Here is a 25,198-nt window from a genome sequence, read left to right as displayed (position 1 = left end):
CTTAAAATGGATCTGGATCTCTGGAGTCCAGCGCACAGACGTGGAGACACGGCGGGCCGTCGGATCTCCGCGTTGGCAGCCTCGCGTCGGAGGAGCAGACCTCAAGAAAACCAATTCTTAGAGTGCAACAAGGTTTGCTGAAGGGAAACGGTTTAGCATCTATCCGAAACAAGAAAAAGTGCGTGGCGTTTCTTGGAATTCCGTACGCCAAACTTCCTGTCGGCGACCTCACGTTCAAGGTAACGAGAAGATGATAAGTAGCAACGTGAGTTCCACATTGCGGTCTGTGTTTTGTGAAAAGTACATAAGTTATTCGGAGCGTCGTATTCGCAAAATATCGCCGTGTCCAGAGGAAAAATGCCACCAAAATTACGAAAAACCTTAGGACCTGAAATGTCACATCGTACATTACGTCACAGTGGCCGCGCGGTCCTTGTGCCTCTTGGTCGCAGGGACCATGGGTTCGAATCCCACTCAAGCCTTGGATGTTTGTTCGCGTTTTTCTGTGTCCAAGGAGTCCTACCAAAAAATCTATAGATCAACGAAAGTTGGGACCCGCAGATGCTCAAGGCACTGAAGAACGAGACGTCTAAGTAGCCTAAGTAAGTAGTACCCTGTCTTTTATAACTCTTTTTAACAAATTTCTGTAATTGTCACGTGTTATTCCGCCTCTTTATGTAGTAGCCATATATTTTGGATGCGAATAAACACAGTTTAATATGTGATTTAACAAACTCTATCAGTTTCTCGTCATTCATCTTGAATTTTATGGAGTTCGCCATATGAATGCTGAAAATACGCTGGAATCGTTGACACTGAAGCCTAGTCATACTTCCTGTACTACCTTATCAGTTGTGTGAAGTATGGTCAAATTCTGTTGCCAGTGATGCCAGGCAACACTGCACCAACACCAATGGAAACTGGATACGTGTGAATGGTTCCATTTGAAATACATCTGACGATGATTCTATGTCAGAAACTGCACAGTCAGAACTCACATGTCACTGATAATTGTGAATCAACCCTAATTCTACGTCGCACTTATTGTTACTTATACTCTCAATAATCCATTGTGAGAACCTGCTAGTCGCCTGGCACAGTAGAACAAACAAAGATCTATTAGCACAGCGTTGGACATCTCATCTAATCATTTCTCTCTTCCTTGTGAACTTTCTACATAGAAGGAAAATCCACATATCACTAAAATGAAAATAACATGCTAATGGCTATTTACGTACACATCCAAATTCCCAAGGAACGAACAACAACAACCTTATGTTTCTGCTTCACGAGAATATTGAGTGCACATGTCCAGAACCTCGCCGCAGTTTCACCCTATCCATCTAATTTTTACACTTCTTGAGAGAATGGATCGCAAAGTTTAAGTGCTTTTGCTTTCTCTGTATTGGGTTTCAAAACGAAATGAATGTGGCTTATTGCAAGAGTTGAGAAATTCTCATGTGGATAAGTAGTGAAATGGAAATTTTGGATGTTTTTTTGGAATGTCTTAGTTTGATATTTGGTTATGTTGTTAACAAGGCTCGGAATCCGTGATAATGAAAATTTTGATGTAACTAAAATTTAATATTTTGAAGCATCTAGGAATCTGATATTTCTTGATATTGAGGATATTTATTGTTTTGGAAAGGCTTACTCAAAGCAGTTGTTTTGTGCACAAAAAAGAATTATCTCACTGACAAAATTGTTACTTCCATAATGGACACAGGAGTTTAGTACAAGAATGAATTATAGTTCATATAAAAACGTCTCTTCATGATAAAGTTCGATATAATAATATACAATATTTTCATACCTGAAAGGAAGTGTGGAAGGAAGGTAAGACGCGGTCTGTTAAAATATGGTTTTTAACACAAGCAGAAGATTAAGATCATAATATAATAATTTCACTATTATAGTAAATATTAAAGAAAAACAAACAAAGAATAGAGAAACAAATGTAACATCATGGAGGCTTGTTTCCAGTTCTCCGCTTGTATCTTGCTCCTGAGTCATGAGGCAATATTTAGATGTCTTCTAATTGGTGACATCCATTGTGTCTGTCAGTTCAGTATTTGATTTGCGTCGCTTCATAAGTGGCTGCATTTCAGAACCAAGTTCCCCTAAATTCCTTGGTCTGTGGACTAACTACATTTCATCTCCAGTTGACTGAGATCGTCTGTGCCTTGGATTGCTTACTGCTGGCCCCTGAACAAAATACAAGTAGCACTACATTTTAATTCAAATTATCAGTTTTCCAGAAACTGATAAACAAGTGTTGCCTGCAAAGACATTTTACATTTCTAAGCATACTTCGTTCCCTCCACCTTTCTGCTAAAATGCAAATGAAGATCCCGGTACCGAATAGAAGCAGGTCCCATGTCTGAAAAACAATTCTGTCGGAAGACACTGACACATAATTTTTTTCTTTATAATTAAAAAGTTGTCAGTGGAACCACGGTTCCGGCGAATTTGACGTAAATACGTCTATACGGAAAGGAAGTTTATATAAGTAAAGTAAAGTAAAGTTTGTCCCACTACACGCCATGTAGGCGTTTTGGGGGAGTGGAGGTATAGCTCCTCTCTTCCTTGACCTCGGCACTAGATGGGGGTGAGTGGTCAGAATCACGCCCCGGCCGGCTTTACCCCCGGGAAAAGACCCCGGTACCCATCGTAGAGGAGGCTGGGTGGGCCCCAGAGCCGGTCTGGACGCAGAGGCTAGAGGAAAAATCCTCTGCCCGCCGCCGGGGATCGAAACCCGGTCGTCCAGCCCGTAGCTAGTCACTATACCGACTGAGCTATCCCGGCTCCTTTCGACATCCTCATACTCCAGTTTATGTCCTCTCATTTACGCTTTGTCCTCAGGTTCTAATTTTAATATTTAGTTGTTTGCTAGACGTAATTTGAAAGAATTAGAACTGAATTCCTCAAATTGAATCTGCATCTCATTTCTTCATGCATTTATTGAACTTTTACAGTGGACGAAAGTAACTCTTGTGTGGTAGAGAGAGAAACACTGCAAAGTCCTTATACTGTCAGATGCGGATTTAAAACATTTTGGCTGTAGAAGTAGCTCCTGCAGGTTAAGGCGTGTTAATGTATTGCTAGTGTTTTAGAGTTCCTTTGAATCACAAAATTCAGTGTAATGTAAAAGTCAGTATATTAAGATTACGTTACATTACATTACGAAATCACCGACATTAACAATAAAAAAATATCCTTTATACACGGAGCCATAAAAACACAATGAAAAGATGTTCCGTGCCTGGATACCACTTGCTTGTGATCTCCACGCCCCCCCCCCCCCACTCTCTCTTTTGTACGCAAGATTCAGCTTTTCCGCAGTTTATGGGCACTCGCCTGGCCATAAACTTTGTTGCAAAGGACGTATGCGGCCTGCACGCTGCATAACGAATGGGACACGCGGTCCCTGACCTAAGTTTCAGTCGACATTGAATTAACTTTGAGCATCAGAGTCGTTCTTCAGAAGCTCATCGAGAAATTCGCCGGATTTTACGAAACCCGAAGGTTCATTACCGTGTATTTACAGCCCGCAATCAGCATAAGAACGCTCCAATCGGCTTCGGTTTAGTATCAGTTCCGGTATCGTGGACTTTTATTCCTCTGACGGTAGATGCGGAATGAGCTCATCGCAAATTCCGCAGCTGCAAGGCGAAAATGTCGTCAGCGGGATTCGAACCAGTGATCCCAGTGTCTGATCGCCCTTGGCTTCATAAATCTTGTTACAAACAAACACACAAAAAATCAACTGTTACAACTTCGTTAATAAATAAATCTTAAATGTAGTGACGAGTATACTCGTCAACATTTAAATTTTAAATCCAACATTTACAGCGTCGTTCTACTCGCATGACAACGGCGATACTTCTGAAAAGAAATTTCTGCTACAGGAGGTAGAATAAAAGAGATGATATGCCCAAGGGCCAAAAACAGATGGCTCTGTCTCCATTTTTCCCCTCCTTGCAGTCCTTGGCTGTAATAACGCGGGTTGGGGTGGAGGCGTGGGGGTTGTATCGATATATTGCTACTCCTCGGTGTGGGTTGCGATTGGGAGGTTTCGGTTGTCGAATGCCAGAACGCAGATCCGTGGAAAAGCCAAACATCGAACGAGAGGTAAGATCACAATTATTACTGTGTTCCCTCTTGTTTCAGCTCCATGTTTCTTCTCCGTACATTTTATTCGTTCGCCGTCGTTCTGTCTCTCTTTTCCAATGGTACGATTCGAATTCAAAAGAAAAGTTACACAAATAGAAAAGGCATCACGTGCGCCCCACATTTCTGACTACGGTTTACGCCGAGCTCATAAGGAAGTCGGCGTCCGCTGAATTTTCAAGATGATATACAATGTATATAAGTATATAAGTCAATAACGAACCTCGTTCCGAGATGGTAACACTTCTGGATCTCTCCTCTGAACACATCTGAACCGATTGCTATTTCATATATGGTATGTTTATTTGCTATTATTTATTATTTTAGTTCATTTTGTTTTCTATATTCAATCATATTTCATTAATAATTTCGAATCTTTTATTTCACAGACCGGTATAAACATCAATAACACCACCTCAACAATAATGTTATATTAATAATATCTAGACACAACTTCCATAAAATATAATGAGAAAGATGATAAAATTATAAAATTGTAAAAACTATAAATAATTGTAATTTGAGTTTAAAAGTTTATAATTTACAGCTGATGACGGTTTGATAAACCGAAACATGTTGTGAATGTTCCGATGTAAATCGAATGCTCGATATGGAACATAAGACGATATTTTTAATCATTTTAATTATCTTATCTTACTATTTTTATTGTGATTTGGCGGTAAACAAATATAATAATTATTTTAATTAATATCACAATATGACTATACTATCTCATAAAATTAATGTGTTCGTCGTGATTGTAATCAACTGCAAATTACTGATTTTCCCAATCTAACATTCTTTTACGTTTCGCCTCCTTCTTTTTAGCGTTTCTCCTTCTTCTTCTTCTTCTTTTACGTTTCTCCTCCTTTTTTTTACGATTCTCCTCCATCAGTTTGTCTTTGTGCTTGTAGGCGTAATCGCCTGCATTCGGTAAGTCCTTGACGACACAAGTCGACATCCCGTGTCTACGAACATTCATGTCTGCCGCCTTTTGCCTGCAATTTGAAATATTGAAAGTGAAAACAAACAATCTTCCATCATCCATCAGTGTTATCTACACTCAAGACAATTTTTACCACATTTCGCGGACAGAGTTAAAGAAAATATGCAGCTCAACATGCGATGATGTAACTCATGAAGGAATGCGTCTTCTACAATAAATAATTTATTAATATAAATTTTAAAAAATGTAATTTGAATGCCAGTGCAATTATGTAAAAAAAATATCAATTTTCGTAAAAATATATATATACTTTTACTTCTGGGGTTATAAATATCAGAGATTTGGGTCTAGAATAAGTATAATAATAATAATAATAATAATAATATATTTGGTTTAGAACTATATACAGAGATCTGTGGCCGCCTAACACCAGGTTTTCACGGCCACAGTCCTTACATACGTAGCACTATTAGCACTACTGCTTACTACAACTAGTCACTAACGCTACTCTACATAACTATTCCTTAATCCCTAATACTATTTACATAACTCTTTCGTATTGTTCTCGTGCCTTCTATCCCAGTGGCAGTTCTAAATTCCTAATTTTGACCTGTCTTTTACATCTTACTTTATACAGAAATTTCCCTACATCCCTGACCTCCGTGTCATTCGTAGTGCTTAAAATTTTCTTGAAGTCCAACTCTTCGCCAACGGTGAACCACTTGTTCCTCAGGAGCTGTCCCCTCCACCTCCCGGTTTCCGTACACTTTAATAGTATGTGAATCTCGCTTTCTGTCGCCCCACATAAAGGGCATATTTTCCCATCCATGCCCCCCCTCATCCCTCTCAGCTTCCAAATACCCGCTCTGAACCATGCCCATCCCTCCCTCTCCACCCTCGGACAGCAACCAATGTAGCCCTGTCTACCCCACCCTGATTTCATCTCCCCGTACAACGCCAAAGATCTCTTTTCTCTAATTTTAACAAAAACGTTCTGTCGTTCTATGGCGTTGCACCTCTCCTTTAAAATTTCCCACGTCCTGCCCACACTTCTAAAGAATTATCTTTGCGAGTCGTAAAATGTTTTGTCCTAAAAATGTCCATGGCTGGTTGGTTGGCTCTGTCTTTGGGTTGAATGGAAAACTGCTTGAAGCTGAGGGCACAGCTTCCACCGAAGTGTCGTTGCTTGTATTTTGTTTCCAGAAAACCTTAACAAAAATTCCCCCAATCGGAATTCGATATACGATTGCCTCACCATATTTCAGAACAGTTCCCACGTGATCTTTCTTTCACTCATTCGCACAGAACACCGGCCATATTGCTATTATAACGTAAAACATTTTATTACATCAAAGTGGAGGGAGAGGTTATGACTATTTTAAAACCCTGTCAAATGACTTGTGTTCTGGCTAGCGACGTTTGATAAACTTCATTCAGCCATTAACTTCGGTCAGAATAATAAATTTAATCATAAATTTTATTTGGAGAGATAAGCGTGTCTTGTTTGAGACACGCGCCCATGACAATATTTCCCTCTTTTAGCAATACATTTTCAAAAAATATTTTGTTCCACCAAAAATAGTTTTGCTACACGTAAGACAGATAAAAATCAAAATTAAATGAATTTTTCTGGGATTTTTGGCTCTTGCACAAACAAGTATGAAGAAATATGGCTTCTGGGATGTTTTTGGATCTCCTTACTCACTCCGTCAACAGATTTCAGGAGACTGCGTGGTCAAACACGCCAAGAGAAAGCCATTTTGAAATAAACGTCCATCAGAAATGGGAACATGAGGCGGTAGGGCTCGTTACACCTGAAACTGGCCTAAAACTTTGACGAAAGCGGAAGATTGTGGCGATGCTGATGTTCTGAACGCCAGACACTTCCTGCCCGAGAGAGTGCCACTGATCAAAGAAACTTAGTCAAAGAGCTTCTTATTAATGCAGTCACGGCTCACGTCTGATTAGCATTTCCTAGTCATTAGCCCTCTGCTTTAACCAATTAGTTTGACCGCAACGTCGCCCCGCCTCCTTTCATTCTACACCCTTAACCATCCATTTTTCGCCCTTCTTGATTTTCATTACTCTGTCAAATGACCACAAAATGTTTGGCCTTTCTGGAGCCACTACCTTATTCACAAGAGCCTGTCTGTCTGTTCCCACATACTCTAGTTCAATAAAACATTTTAATATTATCCTTCCTTTTAAGACTATGTATCACAAGTGGTATCTTCTCTTCAACATTACCAATCATAACTTTCTAGATGTTTGTATTTCTCGTAACTTCGATGCTTCACACTCCGTCCGTCTTACCCAACGGACTTTACGCTCTTAAAATTTGTAAATACGTGAACGGAACGAATGAATTAAATACAACAAAGAAAACTGATTCCCTTTTGCAGTGTTAATATTAGTACCAGGAACGAAATTAAGGATGAAATAGCTAAAATATTATTTTCGTACTTGTAGCAGCAGGAAATTGCGCCTGACATCTGTTGTCTACTTCATGAAACTGCGTGAGAAAGTAGCCTTAAATATCAACACAAGATGACGTTACACAAACAAGTGACGAAATGCAAAGACTGCGAAGGGACTGCTTTAAACCATCGGCTTTTTGAGGATAACAGCGCGGCAAACTGGAATTTCCTTGCTACAAGAACAAAATATTTACCTTTAAACCTGGGACTCTGTGAAAAATAGGGGATTCGTTAGTTGAAATGCCACAAGAGATTATACAATGTTAGTTAGTTAGTTACAACACATTTCACAATAGAAAGTTCTGTAAGGACAGAGCAGCATCACTCAGAATGTCCAGAGTTCTCACCTAGGGCGTACAGACAGCCGTGGAAGGCGATGCAAGTAAGATCGTAACGTTCAGAATACATTGGTGCAACGAACGTCCATCGGTTGGTGTCTGGGTCATAAACTTCCACCGAGTTTAGATAATTCTTACCATCTCTTCCACCAGCGACGTATATTTTGTCTGCAAAAACAAATTATGACACGAACTGTACACATATTTGTTTTAGGGAGAGCCATTAAACTGCTCCGTGCAGAGCACAGACATTGGACAATTCTTACTTACACTTGTAAATCTATTAAGTCCCCCTTCGAGTCACAGAAACTACATGAAATGTGTTATATGAGAGCGAGTTTGATAGTTTGATGGTTGTTTGCATTCACTCCTAGTGCACACTAAAAGGCAGAAGACGACGCACAGGGACAGCTTACGAGAGCAGAAGAATCCATCACGCACTCAGAACTTCAAGCCGTTGCAGTCTGTGAAATAACGAAGTCCGTAGCACCGATAAAAGAAAGAGATAATGAAAGAATATGGGACAGTGGAATGACGGAAACTAAGATCAAGAGCGAAGAGGAATGCCTTGATGATGTTCGTCTGAAACGTCGGCAGAAGCCAAACGACAGCCATCTTCGTACTAGCCACCGTGAGAACCTCAAATCCCGCGATTCCTTCAACCGTTCTTGCGTTCTCACACGCGGACAGACAGACAGGATTTACGTACCATTCAGTACAGCCGCACTTCCATCGGATCGCCCTGTGTTCATGGGAGCGATCCACGACCACTTGTTCGTCTTGGAGTCGTATCTTTCCGCCGTTCTGTGAATCTGACCATCACCTTCACCGCCCAAGGCGTACACTGAACCTCGCAGAACTGCCACACTTAAACCCAATCTGAAACGAAAAAGTTTCACGCTCTGCTGTGCTCATTTACTGCTGATTCAGATGCATTTCCTCTCGCAGAAAGGAATTATTCTCCCGTCAGTGTTAAATCTTAATTCAGACGAATTAACAAGTAAATCGCATTCTTAAAACTAAAATTGTCGCAAATGTCCTCCTGTATGTGAGTGGTACAATTTTGCATCTCCTGCCCAGATTTATATCTTGCCTTAGGGAGCGACTACCAGCTTTTGAGGAAGGACTCTGTTCCAAGGACTTAATCAGCTACCAAGCTGCATCTTACCTGTATTTAGTAAGCATAGGTGCCACCTCGCGGCATGTCTTCGTAGCAGCGTTGAAGCAGAAACATGAGCTTAATGAATCCCAGCCGTTAAAACCACCGATGACGTAAATGTCGAAACCGACAACTGCCGTGCGATGGTAAGCTCGCGGACTGATCCAGTCGACCCCTTCCACCTGCAGGAAGGACAGGTTATGTTCTTATGTTTCTTTGGGTCATTCGGTCTATTGAAGTGAAGTCCTTACGTTAGAGTTCAGGCGACCAACCACCGGAGCAGAGGTGCAACCCCCAACAGTGGTCCGAAATTGCTACACCTTGGTGGGAGGCACTCGACAAAGACCGCGAGAAATTAACTTAGAGCGAAGGTGGAAACAGGAAGACCCAAAGAGAAGCTCTCGTCAAGTTCGACAGACAAACGTAGAATTAATTTCTGATCAACGGCTGACATTTCAGGTTCGTACTTTGGAAAGGACAGATGTTGGTGTTTTGGGTTTTATCGACGCAAAAATGGAGGCAGTACGTCCATGATTAAGCCTAAATAAACAATTATTTGGTGAAAAGAAGAAAAAAGGAGAAAAAGTACTTTTTCTCGGAAGCGTCATTTAACAAGGCATGGTAAGAGTAGAAATTTTACGCAACTCACCACAGTCCACCGGTCTGCTCGTGCGTCGTAGGCTTCGATCACATGTATAGGCTCTGCCTTGCGACTCCCATCAATAGCAAACAGAATGTCCTGTGGGATTCGCGGGTAGGCAATCCTTGGTGTCACGAGGTCCTTGCCTTCCTTCGTCACCATTTCTGAGTCGTGCAGAAACGCGAGCGTCTCCGAGATCACGGGTTTGCACTCCTCATTTTCCGTCACGTAAGGGTGCTTTGACACCTGTTGAACAGTTCAATGTGGACCTTATAAATTTTAGGAAGGGATCCCATGTTCCATTGCAGAGGAAACAAGAAATTCACACATAATTTGGTTCTGAAATCACCGAAATAGACAATGACATATACGGGATAATATGTTTTTTGGTTTATGTAACGACGCTCTTAACAACTGCACAGGTTGAGGAGAGAAGCAAAATCAAGGTTAAATCAACCTTAGAGAAAAATATTGAAATGTGTTTCAGCCGAAACTTAAATACTTCAGCAAGTGTTGCGTTTTGAGTTACATTCAAAAATGTAATTTATTTCTCGTCTCTCCCGTGCGATCACCACATTCTTTTTGATTCGATAACTTTAATTAATCGTCAAAATTACGTAGCATCCAAAGAAAATTATGACAATTAGTTGTTTCGAGTGTCAAGGGAGGCAACCTTCTGCATGTTGATGGTTGGGTGGAAGGCCCGTCAACACAACACCGTGTGATTATGATCGATGTCTATTATGAGGCATTGCATGTTTCGACCTTAATTGGTCTTCATCAGGTGGTTCTCTTTAAGTGTTTGAAACAAGTAGATACGAATGAAAAGTTGTAAAGACATTTGAAGCAGATAACATTTTCATGAATCCGTGCGATTGTTTCACACGTATTAAGTGAGAGGTGAGTGGTTGAAATCACAGGGCATTTGACCTTGGATAGAAATTTTTTCCCTCTCGGGTTAAAGCGCATGATGAAATGGAGGAAGGAATATGGCTGCTTCGTGAAATTACGTTTAAGATATTTGAATGTTCAAGCTGTCTATTAATTTGAAGCCCCTGGGGTAATTTACTCTTGGATGTGGAAAGAAGTTTTCTTGCTGAACTTTTCGGATATCTGTTGTCCCTATGTGGTCAATCAGCTACAGATTATCATGCTAAGTGTTCATCGTCTGAGATGCGTGAAATTGTTATAGAAGCTAAGACCCGCTTCTTATGGCAGTAGGATCTTTGGTTAAGTAGAACGCTGCGCCATAAGACGTGATTTATCAGCTGGAGGATTTTCCTGTTCGAGCTGAGTGGACGTTTGAATGTAGTTGACGGTGGAATGCTGTAGTTGAACTGAAACAGGCAATGGATCGTAATGAACGCTGAGACTTTAATCAAAGATTGTAGCGCAGATGATGAATAAAAGACGATTATTAACTCCAACCACATTTCTGCATAAAAGGACGAATCGAATATTTGTTTTGCACATACACACGCGTATGCGAGCGTGTTACCAGCGGCATACGACAGGAAGTTATTGTAACCATGGCAACTAAGTTAATCTGTAGATTTCTTACGCAGCAAATTTTGCGCGGAATAAGGAATTCAAAACATTGTACAATTTTCACGATGTCATTGTAACATTTTAACCAGAATTGGAATATGTCAACAGATTCTGTTAAAACGTGTCAGTATTAAATCTAATGAACGAGCTGGAACTGCGGACAGACAGACAAACGGGCTTACACGTGTCGAAGAAAAAGGCTCACAATTTGCATTAATTAGTTACGAACACATGTGAATATGGAATTTAAAATGCGGGCTTTACTACCAATAAACATCCACAATTTCAGGGGCATACTGACCTCCTCCTTGAAAATCTTTGCGTCAAGGAGTCCCAGTCTGACGCCCTTCAAAAGGCCCGCGATGTAACCTTTCCTGTTGTCCGGGTCGTGGTTGATCCATCGGAGAATGCACTCCCACACAATTCTCTCGTCCTTCACGTTCAGTTCCTCGGCCTCGATTATCGCTTGCAGCTCCTCTACAGGCAGTTCCAGCAGTTCTTTGCTCTGCTGAGACACTTCCACGAAGTTGCGTTGAACGAAGCGACGAGCGTGAGTCTCGAGGTCGGCGCAGGAGTGAGACCTGCGACAGCGTGGTTAAGAGCCGTCTGAAAATCGATCTTCTTCGGACTCTCACACATTGAAATACTGAAGCAAGAACTGGATTATCAACTATTTGCAGACCACAGTATTTCGCTTGCAGTTTTTGCCTTAACCCTTGAAGCCCGAATGAGCGAGACTGAGAGCAGACACGTGGAGAGGCAACGGTGAGAGACGCTCCGTTTAACCGGGGCAAAATAGAAAGTTTTCGGCTCTGAAGGTTCCCAGGCAATGCCCGCTCGTCTTCGTGATAAGGTTATAGGTTGAAACAAGGGCACGGCGTACGCAAGTGAAGAAGGCAATGAGGTGAGGAGTGTATAATTTTGAATTCTGGCCTTAACCTTGGCGGAACGACGTTTTGGTAACTGCGTGTGTTAATCCCGTGAAACCTCGTGTAACCGGACTAAATGGAGGGAACCACGTGTCTGATGAGCGGGGCGAAGGGGAACGTGGACATGGAATTGAACGAATAAGTAGAGACTCAATACAGATTTTAGTCTCTAGCGAATGATGCAGGCGAGTCGCACGCACCATCCGACGGCGAGTGTCACTCGTGAGCGCCGTTCGAGGGAGTCCCTGTACTAAAAGAGTGAATTTATCAGTCATTCTGTCCATCGCATGAAGTGGAGGTTCGTGTGTGATTCTGCCGATGTCAGTTGATTTGATTCCTATGTTGTCCTGAACAAGAAGGAGTAAGGGTTCAACTTCTACGGGACCCAGTGGGTTGGACTTTGTCTTTGCCGCATAATAACCAATTCTCTAAATGTCTTGAAGTGTTCATAATAATCAGCAAAATCTGGGGTGAGGTTAGATCAATGAACTGTACCGCGTGGACATCGCTTTAAACACTCTCCCCGGTTGAAATCGATCACAACCGATCTGGTTGAAATTCGGTCTCTTAATGCGGAAATCGGATAATCGAGTCTCGGTTGACAGAGGTTTTGCTGTATGCAGAAAGATGTGGGGCTGAATGTTGATTTTGGTGTTGGGAGGATTATGTCAGCAGCAAGGAATTCCGAAGGGACGTTACTAATAACCCGCCAAACAGCCCTGAAATACAGCGCTTTATAATTCGCCCAGTCCTCAGTCAGAGGCTTTAATCTCCGACCCGGCACTCGGCTGCTGTCTTGAGTAAAGCTGATTCGCTCCAGCGACGAAGGCTGGCGTCACAGCAAATGACAAATGAACATCAATTACCTTGCGACACGCAAGATGCCGATACAGTTGACGACGTCTATCGCGTCCATGAGGAAGTCACAGCAGAGTTTAGGAACGTCCGGAATACGCAAGTAGTGAGCCGTCTCGAGCAGCCGACACGCGTTGTCGGATCGGATGACCACCTCTCGAAAATAAACATAATCCAGTATCTGGGTCATCATGTCTGAGCTGACTCCGTGGAGGAAAACATCAGTCTCCTCACTGGTGTGCAGTGATGTCGTGAAGAGTGTCCTGAAACGTCGATTTGGAGAAACGGCGAGCAGAAAATTACAAGTCATGCGCATAAAGTCTTAAGTTTTAATGACTCACGTAGCCAAATAAAAGTATCCTTTCGTCAATGTGGTGGACGAATTTTTGTTACCTGAATAATTAAAAAACTCTCAGAATAAGTACGAATGGGACCGGATTAACTGCGAGAGGTTCAAAAGCGGGCGAAAGCTTAAAAGAATTTAACCTAAAAATCGGAAAGCAAGCAGCGAACATTTGAACTATAGAATGGCCACCTCGTTTCTTACATAACCTTGACTCCTTCAAGAGATACCTGAGGTTATAACAACTAATACAGATATTTTAAAGCCAACGCAAATATTTCAACATACATCGCAGGCTGTACATTCCACTGATTGAACAGTTCGTAATATGAAATCTATTTGTTCTGTCAAAACATTCTCCCGACAGTAAACAACTGAAAAGAAAAGCCAATGTTTCTACGAGGCCTTTAAGAAACAAACAATTTCCTATTACAAATTAAGGGTTTTGCAGTGCAAGACAAACCGAAAGATTTGATTGTCGGAAACTGAAAGAGGGCACAGCTTGTAACAAGACGAGAGACACGTCTGTTGGAAAACAGAAACAATGGCTCGTGGTTAAAATTCATTTCTCATTTCAAGATCGCACCGCGTCTTTATTTAAAACACAAGCAAATTAACGTATACATAAATTATCGATCGAGTTTCTCCTACCAATGAAACATTTCTCGCGAAGATCTTTGTTAAAGTTTATTTCAGACAGAGCAACACACAGCAGCTTTCAATGTTCCGGGCATCACCAACTTTCTTCTGGACTTTGTCGGTCGTCTTTATGTATTAAAACGAAGAAGTTTTGGAAATGGATTCTATTTCTCCCTCCAGATCGATTGACTGTCACCTTGGTACAACCGCACTTAAAAATTAGTACAAAAAACACCTACGTCTTCCGGGATGTTGTCTCATAGAAATTATCGGACGTTTCAGTGGTGCTTACTGCCTGCATCTTGAAGGAAAGAAGGCAGTAAGTACGTCTGAAATGCCACTCGTTTCTACGGCGCCGTGAGATTTCATGACAATGAACAATAACAAAAGACAATCAGCCGTATAAAAATACAGGTTTCTGGATCAGAGGGGATAAAACATTTCACATACGAATCGATGTCTATTATGTCCTTAATTTACGTGTTAATTAACCACGTCAGTAAATAAACAAACCTGAAATATTCGCTACGCATCGACAGAATCACTCTGTGGACTCGAAAGACGCCGCCGTCCTCCGACCTCAACACCGCGTCACACAAGAGGTTCTTCTCTCTTAGTTTATTCAGACGGACCAATGCTTTGGTACACGTGCACCTGCCGCCAACTTTACTTTGGTTTGACTCCATCTCCTGAAAATCAGTCGATCGCTGTTACAGATTTTTCTTCATACCGACTCGTGTGCACATCAACTGGGAGTGACTGAGAGGAAACACGATACAGAGAAGAATATCTGGTCCTGCGAGAGAGTTACTGACAAGGGAATGGTGAAAATTATATAATATGGAACTTTATAGATCTCTTCACTAATTAATAAATTGTAGGCTGTCAGATCAAGGGTGATGAGATGGGCTGGGCATGTAGAACGCATGGCAGAGACAAGAAGTGCAACTTTTTAATCGGAAGACCTGACAAGAAAAGGTCACTTGAGAGTCCTATACGTTGTTGGGATAATATTAAAATGGATCTTAGAGGGTGGAGAATGAAGGTGTGGATTGTCTTCATCTGCTTGAGTATGTGGCTTAGAGGCGGGGTCTTGTAAACACGAACATGAAACTTCATGTTTCATAAAATGCGAGATATTAGATTACCTAGGCTACTGTTACATTCTCAAGCTGAGTTTGTTTCTTTTTTTATAGAAATGCTTGTTGAGATTCAATACAAAATGACAAAGCTCTAAATGTGACTAATCTAACTAACTACCTAGACGGCTTACGGAACACGAAGGTTCATCACCGAACTAACAAAAGCTCTCCACCGGAACCATGTCTCCTTCAACTCCTATCTCCCATAGATCCCACCTGAGATTATCCTCCCATCTACGTCTAGGTCTCCCCAGCCGCCTCTTCCCCTCAGGCTTCCTAACCATTACCCGGTGCACACCTGTTGTCCCATCCGTGCACTCCACATGCCCCGCCCATCTGCCACTTCTTGGCTTAATCTCCCTGAAATGTGACTGATTTAGGCAATATTAAGTCATGCCGCGTTTGTCATTGCTCGCATAAATTTAAATCTTTTTATATGTAATCCACGTAGACATTACTTATAAAACATCAATGTAATCCATAAAGTCTTAGATGCCTCTATTCTGGTGAATCGATTTTAAAAAATTACGAAAAGAATATGCCGTAGAATTTGCGTGACTTTTGATGCTGAACCAGGCAGTTAACAAATTTTGGAAAAAGAAGGTTGCGCCTTTTCATAAGCATAACATTTTCGAGTTCTTCTCTCTGTAGAACTAAAAGTGCGTAAGAGCTTACATGACTAAGGACGTTCCTGTCTAAGTTACACTTTTATACACACTACAAGCACAAAATGTAACTTAAATTTATGAAATGAACGCGAGAATTACAGTTGGGAACAGTCACAAAAGCTCTAAGTTGTTCTAACGCATGCGTAGATCACTACTCACACACTGCAATGAGCAAGATATTCTATGAAAAGTTGATTGGTACTCGGCTCGTCAAAGAACAGCCCACTTTCTTTACTGAACCAGAAGGCTCATCACCATGTTCACAAAATCCCGCCACCGGCGTCTATCCTGAGCCAGTTGCATCCAGTTCGCTCCATCGAATCCCATCTCCCTAAGGTCCATCTTAATGTTATCCTCCCGCCTACGACTAGGTCTCCCCAATAACTTGTAAACACCCCTCCCCTGCCAACCCCCACCCTAACAACATCGGGTGAGGAGCTCGTCATTCACTTTTCTCTGTTATCCGTCCCACCTTTATTTTGGGTCCAAACATCTTCCTCAACACTCTGTTCTCAGAGGCCCTCAGTCTATGTTCCTCCCTCAAAGTGAAAGACCACGTTTTGCACCCATAAATACTTTGCACTCAATAATAGCAAACATTCCCCGGATTTAATCTGCTCTTGCATGGAGATCCGTCGATAATTAGGCTTGTAAATCCGGAATAAAATTTCTTCAGAGTTCCCTAAAACGCTTTAATAATGTCGATGTATCAGGAATTGTAAAGTGTTAGAATTATTATTCAGAATATAAACCCCACTTCTTAAGATCCACATATTTTTGTTAAGATTCTGGGCTACGATACACTTTTAATTCTTTTAAAATTGTAAAATGTTAATTTCCTACTGGAATATCATTTCACTATAAATGTTACCGTGAACAAACAGAAGTCAATCTAATGTTACTTGAAACTGAGTTGGAAAGAAGACAAGCCTAATTCTCTTACACGAGTTCACAAATGCAGATGAAAACATGAAATGTGATGAACATTAATAATAAATAGGAATCCCTTACCACAAAGTTTGTTCAATTGTAAGAGACCACGACGTCCACCGTCAATGATCGATCTAATCTAAAATATAACGGAGAGGGTGGAGGGCAGTATCGCAGATTTCTCAATAATTCTTATATAAGATAAGAACTTGTGATATTCTAAAACGTTTTTACTAGCACAAAATTATCTACTCTACGACGCACTTCTTCTACAAGCGATTCACAGCAAAGCTCTTTCCGCAATAACGAAAGCGGATTGTTGACGGCGATAATGAAACACAACAATGTCGAATAAACAGATGACGCAACAATTAGTTTGTAAGATTTGAGGTTAGTTTACTCGGTAACATAATCATTGTTGGTAGTTAAGAAATACAAAGAGAATTACTCTAACTTATAATTTGGTTACATTCAGTCATAATTCTAAGTTCTTTCCCTATAAGAAGAGAACACGTTTAAAAATAATGAGAAGAAGCATAAGGAAGAATTGCAATTTCATTGCCCTTATTTAAAAATAACGTCCGGCTTCATTTTACTTGATTAATTTTAAAGATGATTTTTGAGTGGGCCGGGCTCTGGGTCAGAGAAAGCGTTTCCCCTCTTCGAATCCCGGGGAAGATGTTTTCTCTTGTACGGATAGCGACCACTAGGGAAGAATGGCGCTAAGGCAAATTCTGTTCTTGTTCCTGGGAAATGATTCGATTGACTAAGGTCACAAGCCCGAAAACTGTCTCAGACCCAGAAGATGAATTTGTAAGAAACTGTCGTATTTCCCCTTAGTAAATACCGCAGAGTCTACCGGCCATGTGTAGACTCGAATTTGAGAGTTGACATTTCTTTACTCGTTCGCTTGTGGCCCGTGAAGAAGAAACATGGCCCGATTATTCCATAAGACAAATGAGAGAACACAGGAAGGTCAGAACTCTGGGGAAAGTGTCCTGAGTTCGATTTCCGGCTAGGGCGGTTCCTTTAACTCCGAAACTAAGCGAGACAGAACAATGGCGCAAGGATCAGAATTTTTGCCTCCAAGAGGAGATTACGGAAACGGAGGCCTCGACACTGGGTTCGACTCCTGATAAGAAGAATGGCTTATGTTGACAGGAACGCAACCGCGTTAAGAGAGCGAAAATCTTTCGTTTCGGAGAGGAAGTTACAGGATCTAAGGTCACAGACCCGAGTCTCTCTTAAGAAACCACCATTCCTGCGTAAGGAACGCTTTGCTGGAAATGGTAAACAGAGCCTCATAATTTAAACGAGGGTTTGGTCGTGGCGGAAGCCTTGACGGTCTGTTGCTGCTGCTGATGAGAATTATCGCGTGAGGCAACTCGTCCTTCTTGGAAAGGATTTTGGTTGGAGAGTTGTCTGGAATTTGAACCCATAAGTCGCTCACGTCAGCTGAAGTTCTTAATGATTTGGGAGTGGCGGGCCGTCCTCCTTGTATTTGCCTTACAACTGAGGAAAAGCTCGGGAAACCTCACTCATACCAAACTTTCTACTAGCGCCAAGTAAAACCTCTTTATCGAAATAGTCATTACCCAATTAAATTTCAAATGTGTCTAGTCTAAATAAATCATGTCTCGGATCTATCAAAAAGTTTTTCCGGGGATTTTATCAAAGCAGGATCTACGATTTTAATTCCGAGAAACAGAATTTACGTTCCTTCACTTCGATGCCAGCAGTTGGTATGAGATTTCACACTTGTCAGTTGGTTCATCATCGTTTAAAACCGAAAAGCAACAAGCGACTTTGGCTCCTGTTACGCATTGAACTCAAGGAAGACTTCTTAGTTTACACGACACTTCGTGCATGAACCATCAGCTTTAACGCTGCATTCTGTATTTATGGGTTGCACTGCAAGCAGTATGGAACAGGGGAACCGCAGAGACCACGTGTGTCGGCTGACGTAGAAGGCCCACTCCGGGAGCCGATGGCATCTTTGGCCGGGGGAGAGAACGCCGTAGTGGAAAGAACGATGATAACGAATTGCATAAATCACAAGCAGACTTGCGAGCTACAATTTGGGACGCTTTGCTAGAAGATAGAAAAGAGAGGGAGAGAATCAGGCAGGAGGACGGAGATACGAATGAGGGTATTGTAAATCGTATAGAATCAACTGCAGACAGATTATCCAGAGAAATGGCGAGTCTTAGAGAAGGTACCCGACGTGAAATTAAACTTGTAAACGAGAAAGTTGAGCGAAAGTTTGCCAGAGTGAATGAGCAGATGCGAGAGATCATGGCGGAAACCAGGCGAATTAATGAACAAACGAACAAAGAAATAGTCGAGCATAGGCGAGATGTAGACAGTGAGTTAGAGACTTTTCGGCAGGAATTGCAAAATTTTAGAAAGGAGATGGAAATTATCCCCGTCACTGCAATTGAGGACGAGGCTAAATTACGTAGACTGCGAGATCGTGTGGACCCTGCGGAGGATAGTCAATCCAAGAGAGAGGAAGTAACGTCTAGATTAGGCAAAATGGAGGAGAAATTATCAGGTGCTCGTAGACGTTCGGACCAGCCAACTACCAGTGAGAAAGACAGGCCCTCTAGTGACAATTCAGATGGTTTAGTTCCCGGGACCTCAACCCAATCAGTAACGCCTGTTTGCAGAGAGAACGCGAAGTGAGAATAAGTACATGTCGGATGGGCCTGTAGATTGTAGCAGCGACAATACAACTACTACGCAGGGATTGGTTAAGCAAGGCCCGTCGCAGTTGTTAGATCTTGTCCTTCCAACTTACAGCGACCGTTCTAAACAGGTTCGGTTCGACTCCCGATTGCTTTTAAGTCAGAAACGGATGGCTATGCTAAACAATGGTGCACGGCGATACACAAAGATTTGAAGAGTTGTGAGCCGTTCAAGGTCGCCATAACCCAATTGCTGTGGAATCAGCAGATACAAGCGATGTTCGCTGTACCAGGACAAGTTTGACAAGAACAAAGAAAGCAAGTCGGAACACTTCTTGAGATAAGCCTTGTTAGCAGAGAATCTATCGCCGGCGTTGTCCGAGGCAGACAATAGAAGCGTTGACAGCCAATTATCCCGTGTACGTTCAAAGATCCTTTTTGTCGGCGAGCGTGAGAACTACAGGAGTTTGCTGTGTCGAGCAAGGGGATAGGTTACAAAACTTGTAAGTTTTTTGGTGTGCTGTTTGTTATGAATTTGGATTTGCTTGCAAAAATCTCAAGCCCAGTAGATGACAGTTTAGATTTGTTGATTTACTTGGCTTGGTTTTATCTTTTTCGACTAAAGTGCTTTGAACACGTGGTTTTGGTTAAAGATTGTTGTCCTGGAAATGAAATGATGTCTGTTTGGACCACTTTGGCTGCTCCCTCATAAATATATTTTTGCATAAACCCTCCTTCCTCTCATCTTGGGCTCCCATATCCCCTACCAGTTAAACCCTCTGTAATTTATTTTAGAAGGCAGAAATCAGTTAGGTAAAGCATAGAATACCAAACCCGTTTATGCCAATCTTTTATTTCTACAACTCAATACTACTGTAACCATCCGTCGTCGTCGTCCTCCGCAGTCTCTCGTACGTTAACTCTTCAGCTACGAGGCGTGTGGTATATTTTGATTCTGGTTCGATCAGTTATGTCGATGCGATACGTAGTTTATTGGTTCGCTACTAGATTTCGTTGTGGCCAAGTTCACAGAGAGTGAAAGGAAGTCAGAAGTTGGTAAGATTTGTTGCGTGATCTAGTCTTTGGAGTCTTGGAGGTGTGGTATGACTGGCGTATGAAGTTTCTGTGTGCGAACAGTGATCTTCGTGGCTGTTATTAGGTTAGGGAATAAGAGACTGGAAATTATGGGGTGTTCTCGTTAGTCGGTTGAGGTTATGTGACGATGATTAAATAGACGCCACGAGGCATTGATAAGTGACATTTATATACTCAGAATTGTTTATTATTTGCGGGTTTGGTGCCTTGTACAGTTACTTGAAAAATTTCAATATGTTTGCCTTGGAACGTGAATTATGCTTGTTTAGCAATGCTGCATGTGTGGTGTGCCCCCAGAACAAAAGAACATATTCAATCAACTGCGTCATATGAATGCTGTTTGGGTGGGAAAACGTGATAGTTAAAAATGAATGCATTTTGTCTTCTGAGAATAGCTGAGAGAAGAATCTTAATTAATCCTTGGGATTCTACTGAGGGGAAAGCTGTCTGTCATCTGACCAGCCTACTGCTTGCCAGGAAATCAGTGGAGTATGTTCAGTACACTTGGCAGGCTCACTTAATATCACAACAGGAAATTGACTGTGATCACGAAGGGCACTCATGTCTGCTACAGATTTATCTGTCTCTTCTTGATGTGCATTGTGTAAGTACACGAGCAATATGATGTATTAGATGTGCTTGTCATGTGATAGAGTTAAGTCTGCCAAGAATATGTGGCACTGTTTATCATTACAGTGCCATTTGTAACTTGGTTGTTGTATTTCCTGGTGATCAGATTTTAAATATTACCATATTTGTGGAAAGAAGAAAGGCTTTAAAGCACAGTGAAACTAAAATCAGTGGCAACTGAAGTTGCATAGGACTGATGTGTGTGTGTGTGTGTGTGTGTGGGAAGGAGTGGCAGAGTTTTTAGTAAAAATTTTATGATGTGGTGTGGAATAATGTCAGCCCACATGTCTAATGTTTGTTTTTTGCAGTTGGGGGGGGGGGGGGGAAAGAAAGGTTCCAGTATGAATCTGTGAGATAGGGAGGTTACTTTTTGTTTCACAGTCGTGACGTATATTAGAAGTGTTAACTTGTGAATGGGTTGGTAGTGAACATGACAAAATCTGTCTTTTGAAAATGGAAGGTGCGTGCTCATTGGCTAAGGTAGAAGTGTTAACTGTGTGTTCTTAGAGGAGTGTGATACATGTATGGTGGAATCTTTATTTTTTGAATGTGAATGTATTTTTTTTCTAGGAGTAGCAGATTACATGAAATAGAATGATCCTTCTGAGCGGAATGCTGTATGTAACCTGACCTTCATACAGCTTGCCATAGAAACAGTAGCAACAGTTGGCAGACTGACTTGATATCAGAACAGGAAACCTGCTGGGAGCATGGAGGAACCCTTGTCCGCAAGGGATTCATCTCTGTCTGAACTTGGCATGTGTTGTGTAAGTACATGAACATTAGGATGTATTTGATGTGCTTGTCTTATGAGAGACTTAAGTCTGACCAATATTATATGTGGTACTGTAAATGAATACAGTGGCATTTGTAACCTTGTTGTATTTTGTGGTGCTCTTAATTCTAATAATGCCATATTTGTGAGAAAAAAGTGATTTTAATGCATAACACAGAATATAGATTTACTTGCAAATGTGAATGTGAATATAGTGTAACATTTGTGGTATTAACAGCCCAAATTTATCAGTGATGATTTGTAAGTGACAAGGTTTCAATTCAGAAGGAATGTCTTTAAATTGTGTGGGGAGTTGAATAAAAGAGAGGTTATGTTTGAAAAACATTGATAAGAATCTGCTGTTTTTGTAAGCTTTAATAATCGTAGAATGTTTTCTGGACACTCCTATATATTTCAGGCATGAACCTCTACTGCACAAGAATGTAGGATTTAAATTCCATGCTACAGGCTGCCAGTCACACTCCAGGATTTGAAACGTATGCCTACGGCCTAAGGAAAATACATGTCAAGAGTCAGAATGCAACTCTGCTGCGGTTTGCACTGCCATGATTTTTTCAAATGACGTAATCATAGAAACAGGATTCTTCATCAGGTCTACAAATAAGGCTTTTATATTGATTACAGAGCGAGATGACCAATGTCTTGTCACCTTACCTCTTTTATGAGCTGAAAAACTTCATTGGATCTATGGTGTTGCAGTTGGAATGGTGGATACTGAATCAACTAGTTTGTAATGTTGTTCAAAAAATATGGCCATACTGTTGCGAAGAAACTACTCTGTTTTGCACAATGAGATAAGTAACCAGAGACATAAAGGACAGTTTGTTTTTCAGCAATGCAAAATCAAAAAATACACGGGCAGTTTTTGTGTATGCTGTTCAGGAAAGGCAGCCATAAACTTGTGTATGTAGAATTTGTCACTTATGTAGTAACAGCAAAATTCATGTTTCTGTACTTCAGAAATAAGCTGATAGATTACTGATTTGGTTATCAATAATTTTGTAGAAAAGTTTTCTGTACTTTTCTTCTCCAGAATTTCTTATGTCAGGATTTGCCTTCTTCATTTCCCTGGTTTTTGTCAGAAAATTAAGAACAGTGTGTCATGTTCATTTTGCATGTGACTTTGAATTTCTCTTATTTTGTGAATAAAATCTATACCCAGACCTTCTGTCTGTAATGTATGAACCAAAATGTAAGAATTTGTGAACACAGAAATAAAGGATTCTAGCAATAAGACCTGTTACTATCATGAATGTACCTCATGACAAAATGAAGGTCAGAAGTTTCAGCCAATCGTAGGTGGTTCTTGAATTTGTCTTGAGATGTCACCTAGCTCACTTCATGGAGGGCTTTTAACAAATCCGTTTGAATGGCCTTTGGAAACTGCTCATTCAGCAGAGGATCATAATGATCTAGCAGTTGGAAAGATTCTGTACAATTACTTCTGTCAAGGGGCAACTCAGATTATTCTTGACCTCTCAATGGCAGTTCTTGATCTGGCAAGTCGTGTCACCCATTTCAATATTTCTCAGTTTCTACAAACTCTTTTATTATATTCTGAACTACTAAATGTAAGTTGGATCTCCAGAAGCTCATAATTTCTTTGGTGGCTTAAATAAAGAATGACCAGCATGTACTGTAAATGTTTTTGCCGAAGATTCATGTTTTTCTTTTCTTTTCGTGAAGCACGTAAGTCATATGGTTGTTAAAGGCCCCTGAAATTCAAAACATTTCAACTTTTTTGAAACATCAAGCATTTGCCAGCAAATCAGTTTTTCTCAGATTGTTGCAAGCTGTTAACCATTGGTAAAAATAATATTGCAAAACAAAGGTTCCCAGTGTACATTTTGTTTTCCTTATATTCACTCTTAGGGTTGTATGTAGGTTGGCAGTGTCTCCCATATTTTAATGTTTTTAGTTTCTCCAAGAATGTTCTTCTTGACAATAGTTTTTCTAAAAAACATGGAATAGCATTTCTATCTAGTTTCCAAAAACTGACTGTTTAGTAACAAAGGGTTTTAGGATGCCAAAAATAATATTCTTAAAACAAAGGGACTAATTTACTGTCATTACAAGAAAGGAAAAGTACTTGCACAGTACACAGCTCAACTGAGATATTTTTTGGTGGGGACCACACAGTCTACCCATGTTTAAAGGGCAAATTCTCTAAGTTTCCTTGATTGTGAGGCACAAATGAATGCGAAGCCTGGAAACTCTGATCCTCTAGTGCATGAAAACGTGATCAAATGATGTAGCAGTTAAGTTGCATACTTCATAAAGCCACATCCAAGCAAACAGTAAAGCTTGTGCGGAATGGAGAAGAGAAAACATCTCATATTCCTCCAGTTTTAGTAGACTGGTGGCACAACTACTAGGCAGACCACTGAGGACAATATCCCAATCCATTTCACGTACCTGCATTTATCCTGAAAGAAGAAAGTGGTGTATGTTAATGTTTTGCTACTCAAACAGTCCTTAAGAAGTATACTTATAATTACTGTTCTCCACTGCTGCCATCATCAGCTGATTTGACATGGTCAGGATTGCTGTCACATGAGTGGTCATCCTCTGTGCCATCAACTTCTTAAAACTCTTTTTCAAGTTAACACAGGCAGCATGAATGCCAATTCACTTTTTATCAACGTGCAAAACTGTTAAGTGTCGAGCCACTTGATTTTCGTTGTTGGTGTGAATGAATGCTTTCAAAAATTCAACCATCACTTGTTTTGTCTTTCATTGCAGCTTCAAATGGCTTATGTATAGATGCAGCATGCATGTCCATTTCTCCAGGGATGACAACTTGATTTATATTTCTGATTCTTCCGTCATATGCAAAAAGTACCCGTGTACACTGAAGTTGTGCTTGGCTTGGTTTCTGGGTACATTAATGAATTCTGTTGCCAAATTTCTTACAAATAAACCTTATATCCAAAGTTTGGTTTCATTTTCCCTCTCTTGGAAGGAAATGCATGGGGTATTTGAGAAAATGTGATAACGTTGGGAGACAGATTTATATGTACAGATTGTGGTCTTCTGGATTATGACACTATGCAGTCACATTGCCATTGTTTTCTAGGAATGTGAAGATGGAGGCAGTATGTACCTTTGAAATGGTGGTAAGCAACACAACATGCTATAAGTTGTGAGGTAGCTCGTGAGATAACTTAAGATAACGCAGAAAGTTTTCTTGTAAAATTTATTATATG

General features: G+C 40.9%; 1 protein-coding gene and 1 long non-coding RNA gene across 2 annotated transcripts; one reads left to right on the top strand and one right to left on the bottom strand.

The window, feature by feature from the left end:
* Nucleotides 1-848: 848 nt before the first annotated feature.
* On the bottom strand, nt 849-17,076 carry LOC147873135 (kelch-like protein 10). The gene is made up of 9 exons (XM_087352601.1): nt 16,866-17,076; nt 14,558-14,733; nt 13,074-13,325; nt 11,580-11,859; nt 9,740-9,976; nt 9,100-9,272; nt 8,641-8,810; nt 7,941-8,099; nt 849-979 (listed from the first exon to the last, which is right to left on the bottom strand). Exons 2-9 carry the CDS (start codon nt 14,728-14,730, stop codon nt 849-851), a joined length of 1,575 nt encoding a protein of 524 aa, XP_087208727.1. The 5' UTR covers nt 14,731-14,733; nt 16,866-17,076.
* A 3,461-nt stretch (nt 17,077-20,537) lies between these two features.
* LOC147873134 (uncharacterized) lies at nt 20,538-23,226 on the top strand. Its single transcript, XR_015536101.1, has 3 exons — nt 20,538-21,170; nt 21,767-21,963; nt 22,390-23,226. It is a non-coding gene; the product is annotated as an uncharacterized LOC147873134 (long non-coding RNA).
* Nucleotides 23,227-25,198: the final 1,972 nt, after the last annotated feature.

The sequence above is a fragment of the Zootermopsis nevadensis genome, unplaced genomic scaffold, assembly GCF_977971745.1.
Source record: "Zootermopsis nevadensis isolate Lab colony 2312 unplaced genomic scaffold, Znev_1.0 Znev_ptg000021l, whole genome shotgun sequence".
NCBI classification, from domain to species: Eukaryota; Metazoa; Arthropoda; class Insecta; order Blattodea; family Termopsidae; genus Zootermopsis; species Zootermopsis nevadensis.
This window is presented reverse-complemented; position numbering and strand designations above follow the sequence as displayed.